Source organism: Artemia franciscana, chromosome 17, assembly GCF_032884065.1.
Source record: "Artemia franciscana chromosome 17, ASM3288406v1, whole genome shotgun sequence".
NCBI lineage: Eukaryota > Metazoa > Arthropoda > Branchiopoda > Anostraca > Artemiidae > Artemia > Artemia franciscana.
In genome coordinates, this window is record NC_088879.1 from 17,903,687 (window position 1) to 17,924,598 (window position 20,912).

The 20,912-nt window shown below is 35.2% G+C and overlaps 1 protein-coding gene across 4 annotated transcripts in view; it reads right to left on the minus strand.

The window, feature by feature from the left end:
- LOC136037948 (Golgi phosphoprotein 3 homolog sauron-like) overlaps window positions 1–20,912 on the minus strand; it is a 49,047-nt gene that overhangs the window by 22,480 nt on the left and 5,655 nt on the right. For 2 of the 4 annotated variants that reach the window (XR_010620088.1, XM_065720829.1), the window contains exons 2-3: window positions 14,250–14,433; window positions 957–1,206 (exon numbers count right to left, since the gene is read on the minus strand). Coding sequence is in view for 3 of the 4 variants with exons in the window: in XM_065720829.1 (XP_065576901.1) it covers window positions 957–1,206; window positions 14,250–14,420 (421 nt within the window). In the remaining variant the exon portion in view is untranslated. Of the gene's footprint in view, window positions 1–956; window positions 1,207–14,249; window positions 14,447–18,307; window positions 18,422–20,912 lie in introns of those variants that run through there. The other 2 variants (XM_065720831.1, XM_065720830.1) reach the window with 2 other exon arrangements.

The following is a 20,912-nucleotide window of genomic DNA, read 5'->3' on the forward strand; positions in this document are numbered from 1 at the left end:
CGCCAAGTTTTCAGCAGAAGGTAGGCAAGCTTCTGCTACTCCGATAGAATTAAAAATTACCAGGCACCCAATGCAGGAGAATTACAAGAGGATTACCTTGAGCCAATGTGCACACCACTTCTTCGACCTTGGTATGAACTCAATCATCTTAAAAAAAAAACCCAGTGGATTGTATGCACACGCAGAGTCAAATGAAACATGGCAATTATCAGGTTCATGCCCTTCAGATATAAAGTTGGCGTTTAGTTAATGATTTAAAAAGAATCAAATTAAAGACTACTAAGGTGAAAAAAAAACATTATAATTTTTATTTGGCACTTAACGGATATTTCTCATCTGAAATACTAGTCATGGCCTAGTCAATACCAGACCATTTGCTACCAAAATTTAACAGAAGCCCGTAGTCCATCATAAAGCCGTTGAAAAGTCGGCTCAAACTATTTCTGATATTTAAAAAAACTTAATTTCGACAGAATTTCACGTTTCTCATATGAAGAAAAGCGTGAAAACTGCATTTCCAAAAATTTTCGATTATTTCTCCTCGCCTCATAATGAATTTCTGGAAATGCCCTCACCAAGGCCTTCTTGTTACAAAACCGTTTGCCTAAAAATTAGAAGTATGTTTTTGAAGCCAGTACTATTTTACTTCTATAGGCGCTAATGTTGTTAGAAATCAAACCATCGAAGTGAGTGTTGAGTGTAACTGAGTATGCTTAGGAGTCAGAGCCTAGCTATTGCTATTTTCTCAGACTAACATTAAAAAGTAGAGAGTTCAAGTCTGGGATATACAATTTAGGAGGAAAATTAGGATCTATAGATTCTAGAAAGGAAACCTCAGAACCTTAGATCCAAAAATTTTAGGAGTCTCAGCCAGCGTTCAAAATTGATCGACTCGCATATCCATACTAAATACTAACCTATAATCCTAAAAAGAAGAAGAAGATAAAGATACCTACCACTAAGATATTCAATCCAGCTTTGAACTGTCTCAGGTGGATCTGTTTCTTTCATGTGCTTAAGTGCTTCATCTAATAAAACATCACCAGTTTGTGCATCATTCCTTATCACAATCCGCCGTGACAGAAGGCTCTTCCTTCTGCCGGGTCCACATTTTTCTAATTCAATCCGGCCTCTCAGAGATAATTCGATAAGAATACACCCTCGAAGACCACTTGATATTGAATCATTCCAGAAGCTCGTATATCCCTATAAAAGTATTAAATAAGTTCAAGCTTAGCCAGAAATTATAATTAGCAGCATGGTCACCCCTAACCCATAGGACAAAGACAAAAGCTATTATTTCACACAAACTTGATATGCCCCTCCCGCCTAACTATAATAACACTTTTTTAAACGCTTTGCACAAAGTGCAAAAAGAGGAGCATAAAACAAAGAAAAGAAAACTTGCACCAGGAAAAACACAGATGCGCAGCACACACAAACGAATCAACATTGAAGCTAAATACAGCTTTCATAACTGAAAGACAAGAATAAGATATAACCAAGAAGCTTGGTGGACTTCCCTATCGATAGTTATTAAACTTCTGCTTTTTTTGTTGATGAGTTAAGAGGTCCAAAAATGCCAAGAGCAGGTTTTAGCATCTCTTTATTTATCTAGCTACGCCACTGGGTCTTATACAGTAGGCAATTCTGGTTCCACATACTTAAAGCAACATGGGGAAAACTAGTAGATTATTTTTTGCGTATGTCAACCGGTACTTTTGGAAGAACTTTGTTCTCATGAGGGGGGGGGGATAGAATTCTGAATTTCAGTAAACAAAACAGAGATTATAAATTGGAGCAAATACACTTTGGGCAATACACCAGGACTGGCAATCAAACAAGACATGTTATATGGTTTCATCTGCGGACAGGCAAGTACCACGCAGAGGAGAATTGTACATCCCTCAACTGAATTGATCACTATTAAGCAAAAGAGCTCCTGATTTCAATCTTAAATATAGAACAGTTCTATCTCTTGAGGAGGAAGGAGGTGACTATTGTAACCTATGTTTTTCTGTAAAACTTTGCATTTTTCCTTCATCCGACTTAGCTTGTGAACTTCGAAGCTATACTTTAGAGCAAAGATATTAGATTTATATTATCTTTAGATTTATATTAATTAATGATACATGAATGAGCAACTCAAGTTTACATAGATAATTATGCCCCACTATATATACATATATATATATATATATATATATATATATATATATATATATATATATATATATATATATATATATATATATATATGTATATATATATACTAGCTGTTGGGGTGGCGCTTCGCGCCACCCCAACACCTAGTTGGTGGGGGCGTAAGTCGTTACGCCCCCGCGCGCGTAAGTCGTTACGCGCCATTGTAGTTGTGTCCCTATGTCCCACCTGTGAATATATATATATATATATATATATATATATATATATATATATATATATATATATATATATATATATATATATATATATATATATATATATATATATATATATATATATATATATATATATATATATATATATATATGTTTTTAACTACGTAAAACTTGCGAATATACAACATTCTTTGCTGTCCCATCGTCTGTGCATATAAATAGATTGTCAGGTTTACCGACTCTTGAACATGCAACGCATAATGGTCCATGGGAAAACAATCCGTATTCAGATCTATACCTCATGATTCTATTGATTGCCCTTGAGCTTTGTTGATGGTGATTGCTAATCGACCATTTCCTTTGTTGCCGTCGTCATTTATATATCCCCCTGTGCCCCCCGGCGTCCCTGTTGTAGTTGTGTCCCTGTGTCCGGGTCGTCATTTATATTCCCTGTGTCCCCGTCGTCATTTGTGTCCCGGTGTCCCAGTCTGTGATTTCTATTTGAGTGTCCCGGGCGTCATTTATATTCGTCAGGATATTGTAGGGCATCGTAGCATCGATGAGTTTAAGCAATTCTTGTCAACTGATTGTTTCGCCTATAAAGAATATTATCTCGAGGTAAGAACTGATCACCGACCACAACGATTGTCATTTTGTTGATAGTTGCGTATCAGGAGGCATCAATTCGATTGCTGTTTTTAAGCAGAAGCACTAAATTATTATTTTTGTGGAAAAGATGATATATATAAATATATATATATATTTTCTTTTTAGTTTTTTTGTAGTTTTTACCTTTTTTAGTTTTTTTCTTCTTTTGTATTAATGCTAAAGCCAAGGTTCAAACCTGGAGTCTCTCGGACCTAGAACCTGAAACATAACGCTTTACCAACTCAGCTACTTCGGCGTGAATACATTTGTTTTGAGCAGCTTCCTCGGGTGTTGCCATTGTAGGTTCTTCAGTCATTTTACAATTAGAAATTTCTCTTTCAACGGTCTTCTTACAATTAAAAATTTGTCTTTGAACGATATTCTTAAATACCTGTGTCCTGGTCGTCATTTATATTGCCTGTGTCCCGGTCGTCATTTGTGTCCCGGTATCCCAGTCTGTAATTTCTCCTTGAGTGTCCCGGTCGTTATTTATATTCCCTCTGTCCCGGTCGTCATTTGTGTCCCGGTTTGTAATTTCTCTTTGAGTGTTTTTTTCTTTTTAGTATTTTTTAGTTTTTTACATTTTTTCTTTTTTCAGTTTTCTTTTTCTTCTTTATTTTTCAGCTTCACTATGAAATACATATCGCCGAACCTTTGTTTTTTTAACTAAAATCTGGTAGGCATTGATGACCTTATCCAAGTCAAGATCCCAAACCCAATCATCATCGCTATCATTTTCAGTTTTGATATGTTTTGACTCTCGCTGTCCAGGTGGATCTTCATCTAACTGCGCGGTTTTGCGTTCTTTAGCCTCAAGCCTGTTTCCTTGCTGTTCTTTTGATTCCTCGGCACGCTTTCTTTTCTGACTTTCTCTATCAGCAGCAAGTTTTTTGGCATAGACTCTTTGAGCATCTTCATCGGCTTTTGCCATTGTAAGTTCATCAGTCATTTTAAACTTAAACATTAATTGATTTCTACGTGGACATATATGTCTTAAATATCTTCAATGACGTAACCGTCATAGCAAAAATGACGACAACTAACTTCATGACGCCAGTCGACACAGAAACATGACGTCACCTGATCCACAGACAGACAACTTATTTTTATATATATAGATAGATATAATTCTAAAATTGTCAGGTAATTTTCTATTTTGAAATAAAAACTAAAAATTATTGCTCAGACAACATAAATATTTTTGATATTTACATAATAGCTTTAGTGGTTCTGGACTGAAAATTAAATATGCTAATCAAATTGGGAATTGCAATCTTTTAGGTTGAAAAGGAAGATCCATTGGAATCATGAGAATGCGTGGAATAAGAAAAGCCTCACCCTCAAAAGGCCCTGTCAAGATTGTTGCCTCTATTACGTTATAACAGACATAACACGTCATTTGTGTCCCGGTCTGTAGTTTCGTTAGTCGACAAACATGACGTCAGACGACAAACAACTTCATGACGACATACAGCTCAATCCTTATAATGACGTCAGTCGACAAACATGACGTCAGTCGACACACAAACATGACGTCAGTCGACAGACAGACAAACAACTTATTTTTATATATATAGATATATATATATGTTTTTAACTACGTAAAACTTGCGAATATACAACATTCTTTGCTGTCCCATTGTCTGTGCATATAAATAGATTGTCAGGTTTACCGACTCTTGAACATGCAACATATAATGGTCCATGGGAAAACAATCCGTATTCAGATCTATACCTCATGATTCTAATGATTGCCCTTGAGCTTTGTTGATGGTGATTGCTAATCGACCATTCCCTGTGTCGCCATCGTCATTTATATATCCCCCTGTGCCCCCCGGCGTCCCCTTTGTAGTTTTGTCCCTGTGTCCCGGTCGTCATTTATATTCCCTGTGTCCCGGTCGTCATTTGTGTCCCGGTGTCCCAGTCTGTGATTTCTCTTTGAGTGTCCCGGGCGTCATTTATATTCCTTGTGTCCCGGTCGTCATTTATATCCCCCTGTGCCCCCCGGCGTCCCCGTTGTAGTTGTGTCCCTGTGTCCCGGTCGTCATTTATATTCCCTGTGTCCCGGTCGTCATTTGTATCCCGGTGTCCCGGTCTGTATATACATTCGATTTTAGTTTTGTTTTTCTCCTTTATTTTTTTCCTTTTTTTTCTTTTTTAGTTTATTTAGATTTTTAGATTTTTTAGTTTTTTTTCTTTTTAGTTTTTTTGTAGTTTTTACCTTTTTTTTTAGTTTTTTTTTACTTATGTCCTGGTCGTCATTTATACTCCCTGTGTCCCGGTCGTCATTTGTGTCCAGGTGCTTTGTTGATTGCTAATCGAACATTCCTTTTGTCCCATTCGCTTTCTCTTTGAGTGTCGTCATTTATATTCCCTATGTGCCGGTGTCCCGGTCGTCATTTGTGTCCCGATGTCCCGGTCTGTAATTTCGTCAGTTGAAAACATGACGTCAGTCGACACACAAACATGACGTCACCCGACAGACAGACCCACACACACAGACAACTTATTTTTATATATATAGATTGTTCCGAGTTTTCATCCGTCACGATGTCTAAGATTGAAAAGGATAAAGTTCAACTGGATGCAAAGTCAATTTATGTTTTTAACCACGTAAAACTTGTGAATATACAACATTCTTCGCTGCCCCATTGTCTGTGCATATAAATAGATTGTCAGGTTTACGATTGCTAATCGAACATTGCCTGTGTCCCCGTCGTCATTTATATATCCCCCCTGTGCCCCCGGCGTCACCGTTGTAGTTGTGTCCCTGCGTCCCGGTCGTCATTTATATTCCCTGTGTCCCGGTCGTCATCCCGGTAAACATTCGTTTTTGAATTGGTATATGATGAAATAAATTTTTAATTTTTTCCCTTTTTTCTTTTTAGCTTTTTTTTATTGGTTTTTACCTTTTTTTAGGTTTTTTAGTTTTTTTCTTTTTAGTTTTTTTTTGAAGTTTTTATCTTTTTAGTTTTTTTATTTTTATTTATATTTTTTTAGTTTTCTTTTTCTCCTTTATTTTTCAGTTTTTTTCCTTTTTTTTAGTTTTTTTTTCTTTTTTAGTTCTTTTAGTTTTTACCTTTTTTAGTTTTTTTAGTTTTTTGATTTTTTTAGTTTTTTTTATTAGTTTTTATTTTATTTTATGGTTTTTTCCATTTTTTAGTTTTTTTTAGTTTTTTACCTTTTTTTTTTAGTTTTTTTTAGTTTTTAAGCTTTTTATACCTTCTTTAGATTTTTGCTTCTTTTATATTAATGCTAAAGCCAAAGTTCGAACCTGGAACCTCTTGAACCTAGAACCTGGAACATAACGCCTTATCAACTCAGCTACATCGGCTTGAATATATTCGTTTTTGAATTGGTATATGATGAAATAATTCAGACGTCATATTATAGGATGAAAAAATTTTTAGTTTTTTTTCCTTTTTTTCTTTTTAGCTTTTTTATTGGTTTTTACCTTTTTTTTTAGCTTTTTTAGTTTTTTTTCGTTTTTTCTTTTTAGTTTTTTTTGTAGTTTTTATCTTTTTTATTTTTTTTTATTTTTATTCATATTTTTTTAGTTTTCTTTTTCTCTTCTATTTTTCAGTTTTTTCCTTTTTTTAGTTTTTTACCTTTTTCTGGTTTTTTTAGTTTTTTTGTTTCTTAGCTTTTGTAGTTTTTTTATTAGTTTTTAGTTTTTTTGTAGTTTTTGCCTTTTTTTAGTTTTTTCAGTTTTTTTTAGTTTTTAGTTTTTTACCTTTTTTTAGTTTTTTAGCTTTTTTAGTTTTTTTTTTCTTTTTAGTTTTTTTTGTAGTTTTTACCTTTTTTAGTTTTTTTTCTTCTTTTGTATTAGTGTGAAATAATTCAGACGTCATATGCGAACAAACACGACGTCACTCGACAGACAGACATAACCCACAAACAACTTATTTTTATATAGATACTAGCTGTTGGGGTGGCGCGAAGCGCCACCCCAACACCTAGTTGGTGGGGGCACTTCGCCCCCCCCCAAGCCCCCCACGCGCGTAAGTCGTTACGCGCCATTGTAGTTGTGTCCCTATGTCCCACCTGTGAATATAGATATATATATATATATATATATATATATATATATATATATATATATATATATATAAAATATATATATATATATATATATATATATATATATATATATATATATATATATATATATATATATATATATATATATATATATCTTCTATATATATAAAAATAAGTTGTTTGTCTGTCTGTCGACTGACGTCATGTTTGTGTGTCGACTGACGTCATGTTTGTCGACTGACGTCATTATAAGGATTGAGCTGTATGTCGTCATGAAGTTGTTTGTCGTCTGACGTCATGTTTGTGGACTAAAGAAACTACAGACCGGGACACCGGGACAAAAATGACGTGTTATGTCTGTTATAACGTAATAGAGGTAACAATCTTGACAGGGCCTTTTGAGGGTGAGGCTTTTCTTATTCCACGCATTCTCATGATTCCAATGGATCTGCCTTTTCAACCTAAAAGATTGCAATTCCCAATTTGATTAGCATATTTAGTTTTCAGTCCAGAACCACTAAAGCTATTATGTAAATATCAAAAATATTTATGTTGTCTGAGCAATAATTTTTAGTTTTTATTTCAAAATAGAAAATTACCTGACAATTTTAGAATTATATCTATCTATATATATAAAAATAAGTTGTCTGTCTGTGGATCAGGTGACGTCATGTTTCTGTGTCGACTGGCGTCATGAAGTTAGTTGTCGTCATTTTTGCTATGACGGTGACGTCATACCTTGGCTCCAGGTTTGAACCTTGGCTTTAGCATTAATACAAAAGAAGAAAAAAACTAAAAAAGGTCAAAACTACAAAAAAACTAAAAAGAAAATATATATATATATTTATATATATCATCTTTTCCACAAAAATAATAATTTAGTGCTTCTGCTTAAAAACAGCAATCGAATTGATGCCTCCTGATACGCAACTATCAACAAAGTGGCAATCGTTGTGGTCGGTGATCAGTTCTTACCTCGAGATAATATTCTTTATAGGCGAAACAATCAGTTGACAAGAATTGCTTAAACTCATCGATGCTACGATGCCCTACAATATCCTGACGAATATAAATGACGCCCGGGACACTCAAATAGAAATCACAGACTGGGACACCGGGACACAAATGACGACGGGGACACAGAGAATATAAATGACGACCCGGACACAGGGACACAACTACAACGGGGACGCCGGGGGACACAGGGGGATATATAAATGACGACGGCAACAAAGGAAATGGTCGATTAGCAATCACCATCAACAAAGCTCAAGGGCAATCAATAGAATCATGAGGTATAGATCTGAATACGGATTGTTTTCCCATGGACCATTATGCGTTGCATGTTCAAGAGTCGGTAAACCTGACAATCTATTTCTATGCACAGACGATGGGACAGCAAAGAATGTTGTATATTCGCAAGTTTTACGTAGTTAAAAACATATATATATATATATATATATATATATATATATATATATATATATATATATATATATATATATATATACTAGCAGTTGGGGTGGCGCTTCGCGCCACCCCAACACCTAGTTGGTGGGGTGCTTCGCGCCCCCCCAAGCCCCCCCGCGCGCGTAAGTCGTTACGCGCCATTGTAGTTGTGTCCCTGTGTCCCACCTGTGAATATAGATAGATTTATATATGTGTTTCAAACTACGTAAAGATTGCGAATATACAACATTCATGGCTTTCCCATTGTCTGTGCATATACAAAGCCGTATGTAGTAATAATGACGTCATATGCAAACGCTCTTTTTACAAACAAACAAACATGCATACACACAACTCGTTTTTATATTGATAGATAGATAGATAGATACAATACAAATTAACTGCGTAAAACTTGCGACTATACAACATTCTTCGCTGTCCAATTGTCGCTGCATATAAATAGATTGTCAGGTTTACAGACCCTCGAACATGCAACGTACAATTGTCCATGGGAAAAACAATCAGTATTAAGATCTATACCACATTTTTCAAATGATTGACCTTGAGCTTTGTTAATGGTGATCGCAAATGCTAATCGAATTGGGAATTGCAATCTTTTAAATTGAAAAGGCAGATCCGTTGGAACCATGGGAATGCGATTAATAAGAACAGCCTCACCCTCAAAAGGCCCTGTCAAGATTGTGGCCTCTATTAGGTTTTCCATTGTTTTTTTTACGGCAAGTCGCGTGCCATTGCAAAGCTTTGGTGGGTTGATATTTCTTAAAAGTATTATTGGTACGCCTATTTTTAGTTGTAGCACGTGTGGTGGAAACCCTGAAGGATCTATGGAATTTAAAAATTCAGATGGATAATTAACCGCTTCATTTGGTTCCAAAACTGTGTCGACTGACTTGTGAAGGACTGCCTGGTCTCGAATCTTGGTCAAAACAATATTGTTGATTTCGTGGACGTCTATATTTTTGGGTGCGAGAATCGCTCTTTCACTTAGCCATTTATTATTTTTATAATTTTTTAGAATATTCGGAAATACTTTTTCAATCAATTCATTTTTGGACGTCACTAAATTACAGAAATCAGCAGATAGTTGTATACGTCCTGAAATTGAGTCTACTGGGAGCTTTCCGTTTCCAATTGCCAGCAATTGATCTGAAAATGTTTGACCAGAGTCATCGTTTTGCAATCGGACACGCATATTTGTAGTTAATTTCAAAGTTTTTATGTGTGCCCATAAATTAGAATTTTTCAGGCAAGCATTCATTTCGTCTGCAGGGGTTGATCTAGGTATTATAGGTAATGTTTGCCTGAAATCTCCCGCAAGCAATATTAATGTGCTGCCAAAGGAACTCGAATTCCCTCGCAAATCTTTCAAACATTGATCCAGAGCCTCGAGCGATTTTTTGTGTGCCATTGTGCACTCATCCTTTGGAAATATTGCACGTGGGAGTTTCTGTAGAATGCAAATTCAGAGGCAATTTCAAAGCGGAATGAGCAGTTCTTCCAACAGGCAGCAATGTTGCGGCTATTCCGGACGACGCAATTGCCAACGCTATATCATTTTTTGATCGAATTGATGCCAGAATCAGTTTTATCACAAACGTTTTACCAGTACCTCCTGGCGCATCCAAAAAGAAAATTTTTCCAACGTTGTTATCGACACAATGCATTATCGTATCATAAATGTCTTTTTGTTCCGACGTTAACTAGGAAATGTTATTTTGTACATACGACAATAGATCACTCGTACTGTAACTTTGTTCACGCTCCAATTCTACACATGTCGAAACAGCAGCGATACGGTTAGGTGAAGGCATTCCCAAATCCTGAAGAGGTTTGTTTGCCATACGTACGCACAAATCTTCTATAATAACTAAAGTGTAGTTATAAATTTCAGATGTAAAATCAAAAGTCATATCTGACGTCTCTAACTGTTTTCGATGGAGTATATCTTCGGACATTTTTGACTTATATTTTTCCAATAACTCTGTAGGAGCTGATGGAGAGCAAGTTGTTAAAATGATGTCAAACAATGTACGAATTTGACTTGGGGTTGACGTTTCGCACGCATCATTGATTCAGTTATCCCAGTGTTGGTCATTCTCCAATAATTCAGAGCTTGGCATACGGTAAGTGTCATGTATAGTACCGTTTACAGTTCTCAAATACTCAAAGGATGTCGGACCGGGTACATTCACCAAAAGCAGGCGTAGAAAGAAGCATTCATGTTGATTGGGGTGAACGGTGGAGTCTTCCTATCGTGGTATCTTTGAAGATGGTAGGTTGGCTGTCGACTGACTTACCTTGTTTATAAATTTGTCCTTTTACTTTGAAAGTAGACATAAATTGATCTGGATTTTCGATTTGGGCTCCAAACGACGTCATTTGGAAACATGAGTTGTATTTTCTGATTTTTTACAAAAAAGGCCTAGATTCTGACGTAGTTCCAGTAAGGAAAGTCTTCAATGGCTCTGGTGGTGCAGCCAATAGAGGAAGTTGATTCCTCGGCACGCTTTCTTTTCTTACTTTCTCTATCAGCAGCAAGCCTGATTTCTTGCTGTTCTTGTGACTCCTCAGCACGCCTTCTTTTTTCACTTTCTCTTTTAGCAGCAAGTCTGCTTTCGCGTTGCTCTGGTAGTTCCTCGGCACGCTTTCTGTTCTTTCTTTCTCTATCAGCCTCAAGCCTGTTTCCTTGCTGTTCTTTTGATTCCTCGGCACGCTTTCTTTTCTGAGATTCTCTATCAGCAGCAAGTTTTTTGGCATAGACTCTTTGAGCATCTTCATCGGCTTTTGCCATTGTAAGTTCATCAGTCATTTTAAACTTAAACATTAATAGATTTCTACGTGAACATATGTCTTAAATATCTTGAATGACGTCACCGTTATTGCAAAAATGACGACAACTAACATGTCTTAAATATCTTGAATGACGTCACCGTCATTGCAAAAATGACGACAACTAACTTCATGACGTCAGTCAACACAGAAACATGACGTCACCTGACAGACAGACAGACACACAGACAGACAACTTATTTATATATATATATATATATATATATATATATATATATATATATATATATATATATATATATATATATATATATTCACAGGTGGGACATAGGGACACAACTACAATGGCGCGTAACTAATATGGCGCGTAACGACTTACGCGCGCGGGGGGGGCTTGGGGGGGCGCGAAGCGCCACCCCAACAGCTAGTATATATATATACATACAAAGCTCCAGGTTACACTTGTCACCCACTAGAAAATTTCCTAGCTCCACACAAAATGCACCCCAGCTTTTCCCCATTTTGTGTAAGTAATCACACAAATCTAATCTTTTATCCTAAAATCTAAAATAATTCTGCAATAAGAGAATAGCTATCAATTCGCAGAAACCATATTACAAGCTTCATCCAAGAATATTCCAAAAAAGTAAAAATAAAATAAGATCATAGAGTAAAGTGTTCCCCCATCCTTTCCTTCTTGCATATTTATCTAAATGACTACTAAAAGTTAGTAGATCTGTCCATAAAAATGTCTAAGGTTTCATTCCCCATCCCCCAAAAGCCTCAACAGCCCCATAATAGCTAATGAGTAATTACACACTACTGTAGCCTATATAATCTTATTAAGCCTCAAATAAACCTAATCAGTTAAATCATGGTGTAAAAAATTTCACGGTGTAAAGAATTTCCAAGCCAACAGCATCAACTAGCTTTTCTATTTAGCTTAGGTCCTTGTCCAAGCATTCAGGGGTAGAGAAAGGCTTCGATGCAGTCTAGCTGGAACCGAATATTAGAACTCAATAAATAGAAAATTTCTGAATGTAATAAAGGAAGAATTTTGTCATTGTAGTGCTTCGTTCAGAAAAGATGATAAACTACACTGTCACCAAAATGAGCAGAAAAAAGAATGGAAAAGATAAACTAGAAAAAGATGAAAAAGATAATATAGACAAAATTAGTGTTAGATACAGGGCTATATCCAGGCATTAAGAAGGAAGGAGGTGGCTGAGATACGGTAAAAGTAAAAGCAACTCTGAAATTCAGTAAAAAGAAAAGTTTTGAACACAAGATTATATTTTGTTATTATAGTATTTTGCTTAGAAGAGCAGATAAACTAAATAGCTTTCGTAGCCTAGTTAGTTCGGAAGGGTAATCTTATACTAAGATTACCAACTTGCATTTTCGCTATCATTTTGAATTAATCTCAGCCCTCCCCTCACAAAAGCGTCGTTATAGCCCTAGGTCAAAGCCTAAGAATGTGTTTTACGAGGTTAGGTCAAAGCCTAACTTCATCTTATCCCTCTCTAATCCCATAATGTCAGGATATGGTCCTAGGCTATATACGTTAGTTTACTGGTTTTGTTGGTTTTCATTATTTTTCCTTATCAACAGTTAGTTTGTTAAGGTAAATATTACAAACAATAATAATAATAATAAAAAAAAAAACAGTGAAAAAAAAATCTACAAAATCAGGCGGCTACTATAGCCTGTTGCTATATGCAAGCATTGGATGGGCGGAGCCGGGAACCTGACAATCCATTAACGAAAATTTGTCAAAATTTAATGGTATAAGTAGTATTTAGTTCAGAATGGAGGATGAGCTGCACTGTGTTATCAAAGAAATAAAAATAGTGAATATTAGGAAGACGTTTTTGTCTTACAAATATTTTTGCCTTTTTGTCTTACAAATATTTTGCCCCCTTACCACACGGGTAAGGGGGGGGGAAGTAAACCGAATAATAATTATTACTTTGCAGCTTTTACGACTATACCTCTAAAAACTGGTTCAAATAAAGCGAACTGTGATGCTTCCTATATTTGCAGAATTCTGAAAAAAAGGGCTATGATGAAAACTGAGCTTGCTTGAGTTTTTTTTTACAAGTTTAAGATTATATATAAAATCACACAAATTTCTTGGCTAGTGAAAGACTAGCGAGAGCCATTTGTTTTCGTTTTTTTTTGCATGTTACTTGAGGACGTCTCTACTCCTAATCCTGTTTTGTTGTGTTGGCAAAACCGTATCCAGGATTTTTTTTGAGGGGTATTTCACACAAGATTTTCTTTTTTTTGTGGGGGGGAGTCCACAAAAAACCTTAAAAAACTTCATTAGAAATTCATTCTTTTTTGTTCTGTTTTTGCGAATCAGATGAACATTTCGGGGGGGGGGGGTCAAACACCCCCCCTCCGCCTTGGATATGGCCTTGTATTTTGGTATTATGTTTTCAGTATAGCCCTAGTTTTTTAAGAATCCTACAAATACAGGGAAATATCATGAGTAAGTTTATTTGAGCCAGTTTTGCAGATATATGTTGCTAAAACTACGAAGCAGTAATTTTGTTCGTTTGAAGCTTCAACTACACTCTGTATTTCTATAAGAAAAACGTATACTAAAAAAATTAATACCCTGCAAAAGCCTAAATGGCTTAACATTAATATTTCAGTTACATTTTGCATTCCACCTTCTTCCAGGATTTAACTGTTAGACTGATCCTGGAACTCATTCGTATTATCTGAAGGCAGTGACCCTTGTAATCTTTGATGCAACTTTTGTGTGAGAAACATTCAAGATAAGCAATCTCCTTAATTGAACATCCATGCTGAAATTCACTTTTAGCCTTTCCAATTCAACTCAAGTAACTTGTAGCTCAATCAGATATTTATTACTGTTTAGAATGAAAAAATAAATTCTTAAAAACAAACCTCTCTGTCCTTTAGTCCAAGTAATAAAACTTCTTCCATAAGCGTAAGCCGTGTTTCTTTTGCTTCTGCCTCTTCATCACTTCCTCGGCGGTCCTCTGAATCATTGATATCTGAATTCAAAGTTGGTTCAGTTTGACGACCTGCTCGTCTTCTAGGCCCACCTTCAGACATATCTCGCCTGAACCTTGAATACAATCCTGCATTAGAGAGCTATTTTATAGAGGCATAGGTGTATCAAGAATCACCCCATGAGGGATATTAATTGACTTCCCACTAGAGGAAAAACATAAACAAAAAGTACATTTTCAGTAATGAAGGGACAATCAATAGGACTCAGTAAAGCCGAATAGGTTATTTGTGAATCATAATAAGCATCAGCATCAGAATCGTAAAATTGATTTTTAAGAGAAGTCTATCTTTAAATTTTGTTTTTGATAGAAGCTTTTCCCTGTCTGTTTATCTATCATGAGTTGTTGTTTGGTACATTAATTTTTGGGTTAGTTTTTTTTTAGATTAATAGCCAATAAAGATACGAAAAAGGATAGGGGCCAGATTCTCTAAGATTTCACAGCCAGAACTCACTGTTAACCTGAAGCCAGGTTTAAATTTTATAATGAGATTTTTGCATTGGAGAAATGGAATAAATAGAGACCAATCAGCAACAATCTAACCCCAGTTCCTTTCTCACTCTTTATGATTAATACACACTATAACAGCTTCTTATGAAACAATCCATTATGAAGTTAGTATTCATCTAACACAGGAGATTGAAAATATGTCTATTATTTAAGCCTAGTGAACAGAAAAGGGCCATGTAAAAATATTGCAACAGAACATTGAAGTGCAGGACAGGAAAATGAATCCCGTATTGGACAAAAAGGAGCCAGTACAACAATAAAGTTAAGAACAAAACCGAATGTAGAAACTTGAAAAGTTTGTCTGTATCATAAGAAAATTAATCGTAGAAAAAAAACATAAGAAAGTTGAAATTTTTTTTTGAAAAATAGCCCAATCTTAGAAACCATCAAATAAAATTCTACTAACTTTAAAAAACCATGATAAAACAAAAACATTAAGGAAACAAATTTGACACAAGAGTCAAGAAAAAGTCGTAAAATCATAACTTTCCCTCAAAACGAACATCGCAGAAGTGTAATGTAAACTGTTGGATATTAAAAATTGTCTCAGATAAATTTCTTTATATTTTTTTCGGTTTGAAATTAAGCTGCATACAATGTTTATTCTCTGTCCATTGCAAGCACAAAAAGGCTCCCAATTTTCAGTTGGAAAATACTTCATTTCGGTTTTCAATTAAGTGAAACAAATTTTATGAAAAGTAAGCAGCCACATAGAAGCTATGAATAAATATAAATTATTCTGTAGGCCTCCATGAAGGAGGCTGCCCCCATCCTCCATGTAGTTAATGGGTAAACTGCAAGCATTTCAATTACAGATTGCCTTTTAAGACATCCAAATAAAAATTTTCATTGCTTTAGCAAATGCGCATAAACAAGATCTTTTCTTTATTGAAGTATTGTGACCAAAACTCCTTTTATGCTTGAAGTCATTCTTAAAACATTGTTTGGAAAAAATCAAACTTTAACTTAAAGATTGGAAGGATGGGGAGGGGACAATCCTCTTCATACATGGAATTTATAAGTTGTTTTAAGTCTTAATGTTGCTTTTTACTTTAATTTGAAAAAAAACACTTGTCACAAAAATGTTTATAATATCATGCCCGAACATATCCACAATATAATTTGGGTTATCGCCTCTCAAAACCCTGCTGTTTGCTGTTAAATTTATATTTTATATCGTAATATTTGAAAACCAAATATTACCCTAAAAAATTACTCTTCACTCGCCTTTAGTTTGCATAATTATCTGAAACAGTGGTAGTTAATGATCAGAAGAGGGCATTTTTTAACTGGTTTAATGAGATTATGTCCCTTTTCAAAAAATCCAGAAATTGTGTCCCTACATTGCAATGATCCCATAAGACAATAAGTTGGAGACAAAAAGTTAGATGGTTTTATACATCAATTTTAGTAAAATTTGAATTAACATCTTATCTTAGTTTTCAAACAGATTAAGTTCTTTCATTGATTTAATTTCTTTTTGAGTATCTTATTTGACTCCAAGATATTCAAGAATTCATCTTTTCTTCAAAATTTTTTAAGTATTGTCCCCCTCCCCCTGTCATAGGATTAGTCCAAAAATACTTCTCTTAATGAGAGGAGATTAAATACCACCCTCTTCATGTCTACTTTCATATTGATCTGAAGGCTCACTGAAAGTAAAAACAGTTAAAAACGTTAATCTATCTATATAAAAATAAGTTGTTTGTGGGTTATGTCTGTCTGTCGAGTGACGTCATTATATGACGTCTGAATTATTTCATCATATACCAATTCAGAAACGAATGTATTCAAGCCGAAGTAGCTGAGTTGGTAAAGCGTTATGTTCCAGCTTCCAGGTCCGAGAGGTTCCAGGTTCGAACCTTGGCTTTAGCATTAATACAAAAGAAGAAAAAAACTAAAAAAGGTAAAAACTACAAAAAAAACTAAAAAGAAAATACTAAAAAAACTAAAAAAGCTAAAAAACTAAAAAAAAACTAAAAAAAAGGTAAAAAACTAAAAACTAAAAAAGAACAAAAAACTAAAAAAAATAAAAAAAGGTAAAAACTACAAAAAAAAACTAAAAAGAAAAAAAACTAAAAACTAAAAAAAGGAAAAAAAATGAAAAATAAAGGAGAAAAAAAAACTAACAACCGGGACACAGGGAATATAAATGACGACCGGGACCCTCAAAGAGAAATTACAGACTGGGACACTGGGACACAAATAACGACCGGGAGATATAAATGACGACTGGGACACTCAAAGATAAATTACAGACCGGGACACCGGGACACAAATGACGACCGGGACACCGGGACACAGGGAATATAAATGACGACCGGGACGCTCAAAGAGAAATTACAGACTGGGACACTGGGACACAAATGACGACCAGGATACTGGGAATATAAATGACGACCGGGACACAGGGACACGACTACAAGGGGGATGCCGGGGCACAGGGGGATATATAAATGACGACGGGGACACAGGGAATGTTCGATTAGCAATCACCATCAACAAAGCTCAAGGGCAATCATTAGAATAATCAGGTATAGATCTGAATATGGATCGTTTTTCCCATGGACAATTTTATGTTGCATGTTCAAGAGTCGGTAAACCTGACAATCTATTTATATGAACAGACAATGGGACATCGAAGAATGTTGTATATTCGCAAGTTTTACGTAGTTAAAAACATATATATATATATATATATATATATATATATATATATATATATATATATATATATATATATATATATATATATATATATATATATATATATATATATATATATATATATATATATATATATATATCTGTCTATATTCACAGGTGGGACACAGGGACACAACTACAATGGCGCGTAACTAATATGGCGCGTAACGACTTACGCGCGCGGGGGGGGGGGGGGCTTGGGGGAGGGGGCACGAAGCGCCCCCACCAACTAGAATGTTAAAAAATTTAGTATGGTCAAAAATGTTTCTATTCAATCAGCTCGAAATTTATATCCTTAAGTCTTTGGACTAAGGAGATCCAAGTGACAAGAGAAACATAAAAGAAAGGGCAGAAAAAGGAGCAAAAACATTATTACTAAGTGGGTTTTAACTTGAATTTGTATATCCCTGGGCCAATGCAATCATAAAATACAAATTTGACTTTGATTTGGGGACAAGCAGTCCCAAACCTAGGGCTGAAAAAAGGTCCATTTCTTTATTAGCTTGAATATCAAATCCTCAAGTCTTTGGATCGTGGAGAGCATAATGCAAAAGAAAACACGGAAAATTTTAGCCCCACAAACAGAGATCTGAAAAGGGGTCAATTTCTTTTTCATTGCGGCATTAGCCCCTCCTCCTCATGTTGGGGTCAAAAACAGCCTAAACAAAATTTTTTTCCGAATGCCTTGAAAATTGAAAAAAAAAAAAACATTACCTGGGTCAAAGGCATCATATTCTTTTTTTAGACAGGAGGGCTAGGGGCTTAAACAGGCTGAGATGTGGACCAGAAACTATTTTCTTTAAACAGCTTGAATATTACACCCATAAGCTATAAATGACAAGGGAATCTTAACAACCAGAAATTAGAAGTAATAGTAAAATAAAACTTAAGACCAACTTCCTTTTGGTCACACTATTCAAATTTTCTAGATATTCAATGAATGCGTTAGTAAATTATGAATTAGGTCATCCAATAAACTTCTGAAATTCTAAAAAAAAAAATAATACATTCTCTGAATTTGGTAGTCAACAGATTAGGCAATTTAGTATTCAGCCTTACTTTACAAATTTGAAACTACTGTAGTTTTTGATGTGCGGGGTGTTTTCCAGGAGGGAAGTTTCAGGGAGTTTTCCAGGATGGAGGGGAGGGGGATTGTTAGGGGGAATTCTCGATATTAAAATGAATTTTATTTGTGTATCTTTTTCCAACTACCTGAATGTATATAAAATATATTATTATGTAATTTATATAAATATAGAGTAAAGGACAACTTTATTGGCCTGGAACTAACTCTATTGTGAACAACATGATGTTTAAAAAATACTGATGGTCATGTTTAATGATCATTTTTTCAATATATGGACTCAATTCCCCAATGACAGGGAATTGTTGGAAGGGGGTGATGTTCCACAAAGGGCGATTTTCACTGAAGGGGGGGTGGGCTGAATTTTTCGGGGGGAATTAAACTTTCAAAAATACGATAGTTATTAATAAGTGGAGGGGGAAATTTTTGTGGGAAAGAAGAGAATTTTCCACAGGAGAAGGGGACTTTCTGTGGAGGGAGAATTTCTGCAAGGGGGATTTTTAGAGAGGATTTTCCTTGTATTTACTTTCTTTGGAGACTGCAGCAACACAAAACAGGAAAGTTAGTACATAAATTTCATTCAATTTGATATCAAGGTTTGGAATGGAGTTAGTCAAGACTATGTTTCAACTGTAATTACTTGAAAGAATCCTCCTGGGAGAATATCCAAAATCAGGTTTGAACAAAGTTTTGAAGCTGCCAGTAACAGAATTCAACATAATTCAAAAGATGCCAATACTTTAGCAGCACAACTTGTGTTTTGACAGGTTTTCTTTGAGCCAAAAGTATTTTTATACATAAAAATGGCATTTTCAGAGAAAATCTGCCAACAAATTTGAAAACTGCCAAGTAGCGTTGCTACCAAACTTTTCCCATGATGGTCCAAAATATTATTTATGAATAAAAACTATATGAGAAAACAAATTTATATCAAAAGTATTACCCAGCTTTCTTTATTTCTGACTCTTATCATTTGAGACCCTGGACTCATATATTTTCTTTCCATTGAATTTAACAGCCTCTGAGAGTTTCAACTTAATACCCCTAACTGTTCTTGAGATATTGCAGACCATGTTATTTTAACAATCTGGATGCATATAGTATTTTTTAACTTAGTTGAACATCCCAATTGATATTTCCTCATAGTTTCAGCTTAATAATCTTAGCTTTTCCTGAGATATTGCAGCTATTTCGAGACATTTGAACAAAATGAACATCTGCAATTTTGGCTAGTTCTGAGGAGGGCAGCTAAAAAGGACAGGGCGTTGGCTCCCCCCAATATTTTTTAAAGACCCCCTCAATATTGCCTGGAAGTTTCAATTTAAGTACCTAAACAATTACCTGAATTAATTTAATTACCTTAATTTGCACTTCTGAGCAAATTAAGATCTATCTTGATCTGTTAATTACTCTTATACTTTGATGATGTGAATAATTAAACATCAAATGCATCCCACTGGTACTTCCAGGGAACACCATTCCATTCAACATCCAATGACTTCTTAAACACTTCATTATTGGTTGGTGAGACTCTTTTATTTGAGAGACTATTCCAGTGGTTTACTATACAGCAGGAGAAAAACTGTTGTCTGTGTTGAGCTTCAACAGATGGCTTGAACAGCTTCTTTGAATATCCTCTCTTGTCAGTACCAATATTTTGGGAAATTGGCAAATAAATTGGGGGGATTTCTTATGAAGTAAGCTTATATGTCATAAGCGTATCAGCTCTTTGTTGTCAGTGTGTAGATAATTTAAGATACTTTAAATGTTCATCATAAGGCTTGTCTCTCATCTCAGCAACTGCCTTTGTGGCTCTCCTTAGCACTCCCTCCAGAAGCTGTACATCACTCCGGTATTCAGGTGTTGCTATGCACATTCCAAAATCTCTTATGGCTCTTGAATGTTATTTACAGCTGGATTGACCATAGAATACCTGAAACCTGGGTTGGACTTGCCAAAATGATTAACACTACATTTGTCAATATTAAAGCTTGTGTGTCATGTTATTGCCCAGTTTTGAATATGGTCAAGATCTGCTTGAAGTAACTCAGGATTGACTGCACCAAGCAATTTTCAGTCATCAACATAAAATGGTGTACTACACTACCCTGCAGGACACCACTGGCAACTCCACATCTCTCACAGAAGGTTGATTCTTCTTCATTAGTAAAAAGCCTCAGTCTCTACAAGAAAAGCTGAGATCCAACCAACAAGGTCTGTACTGATTTTACATGA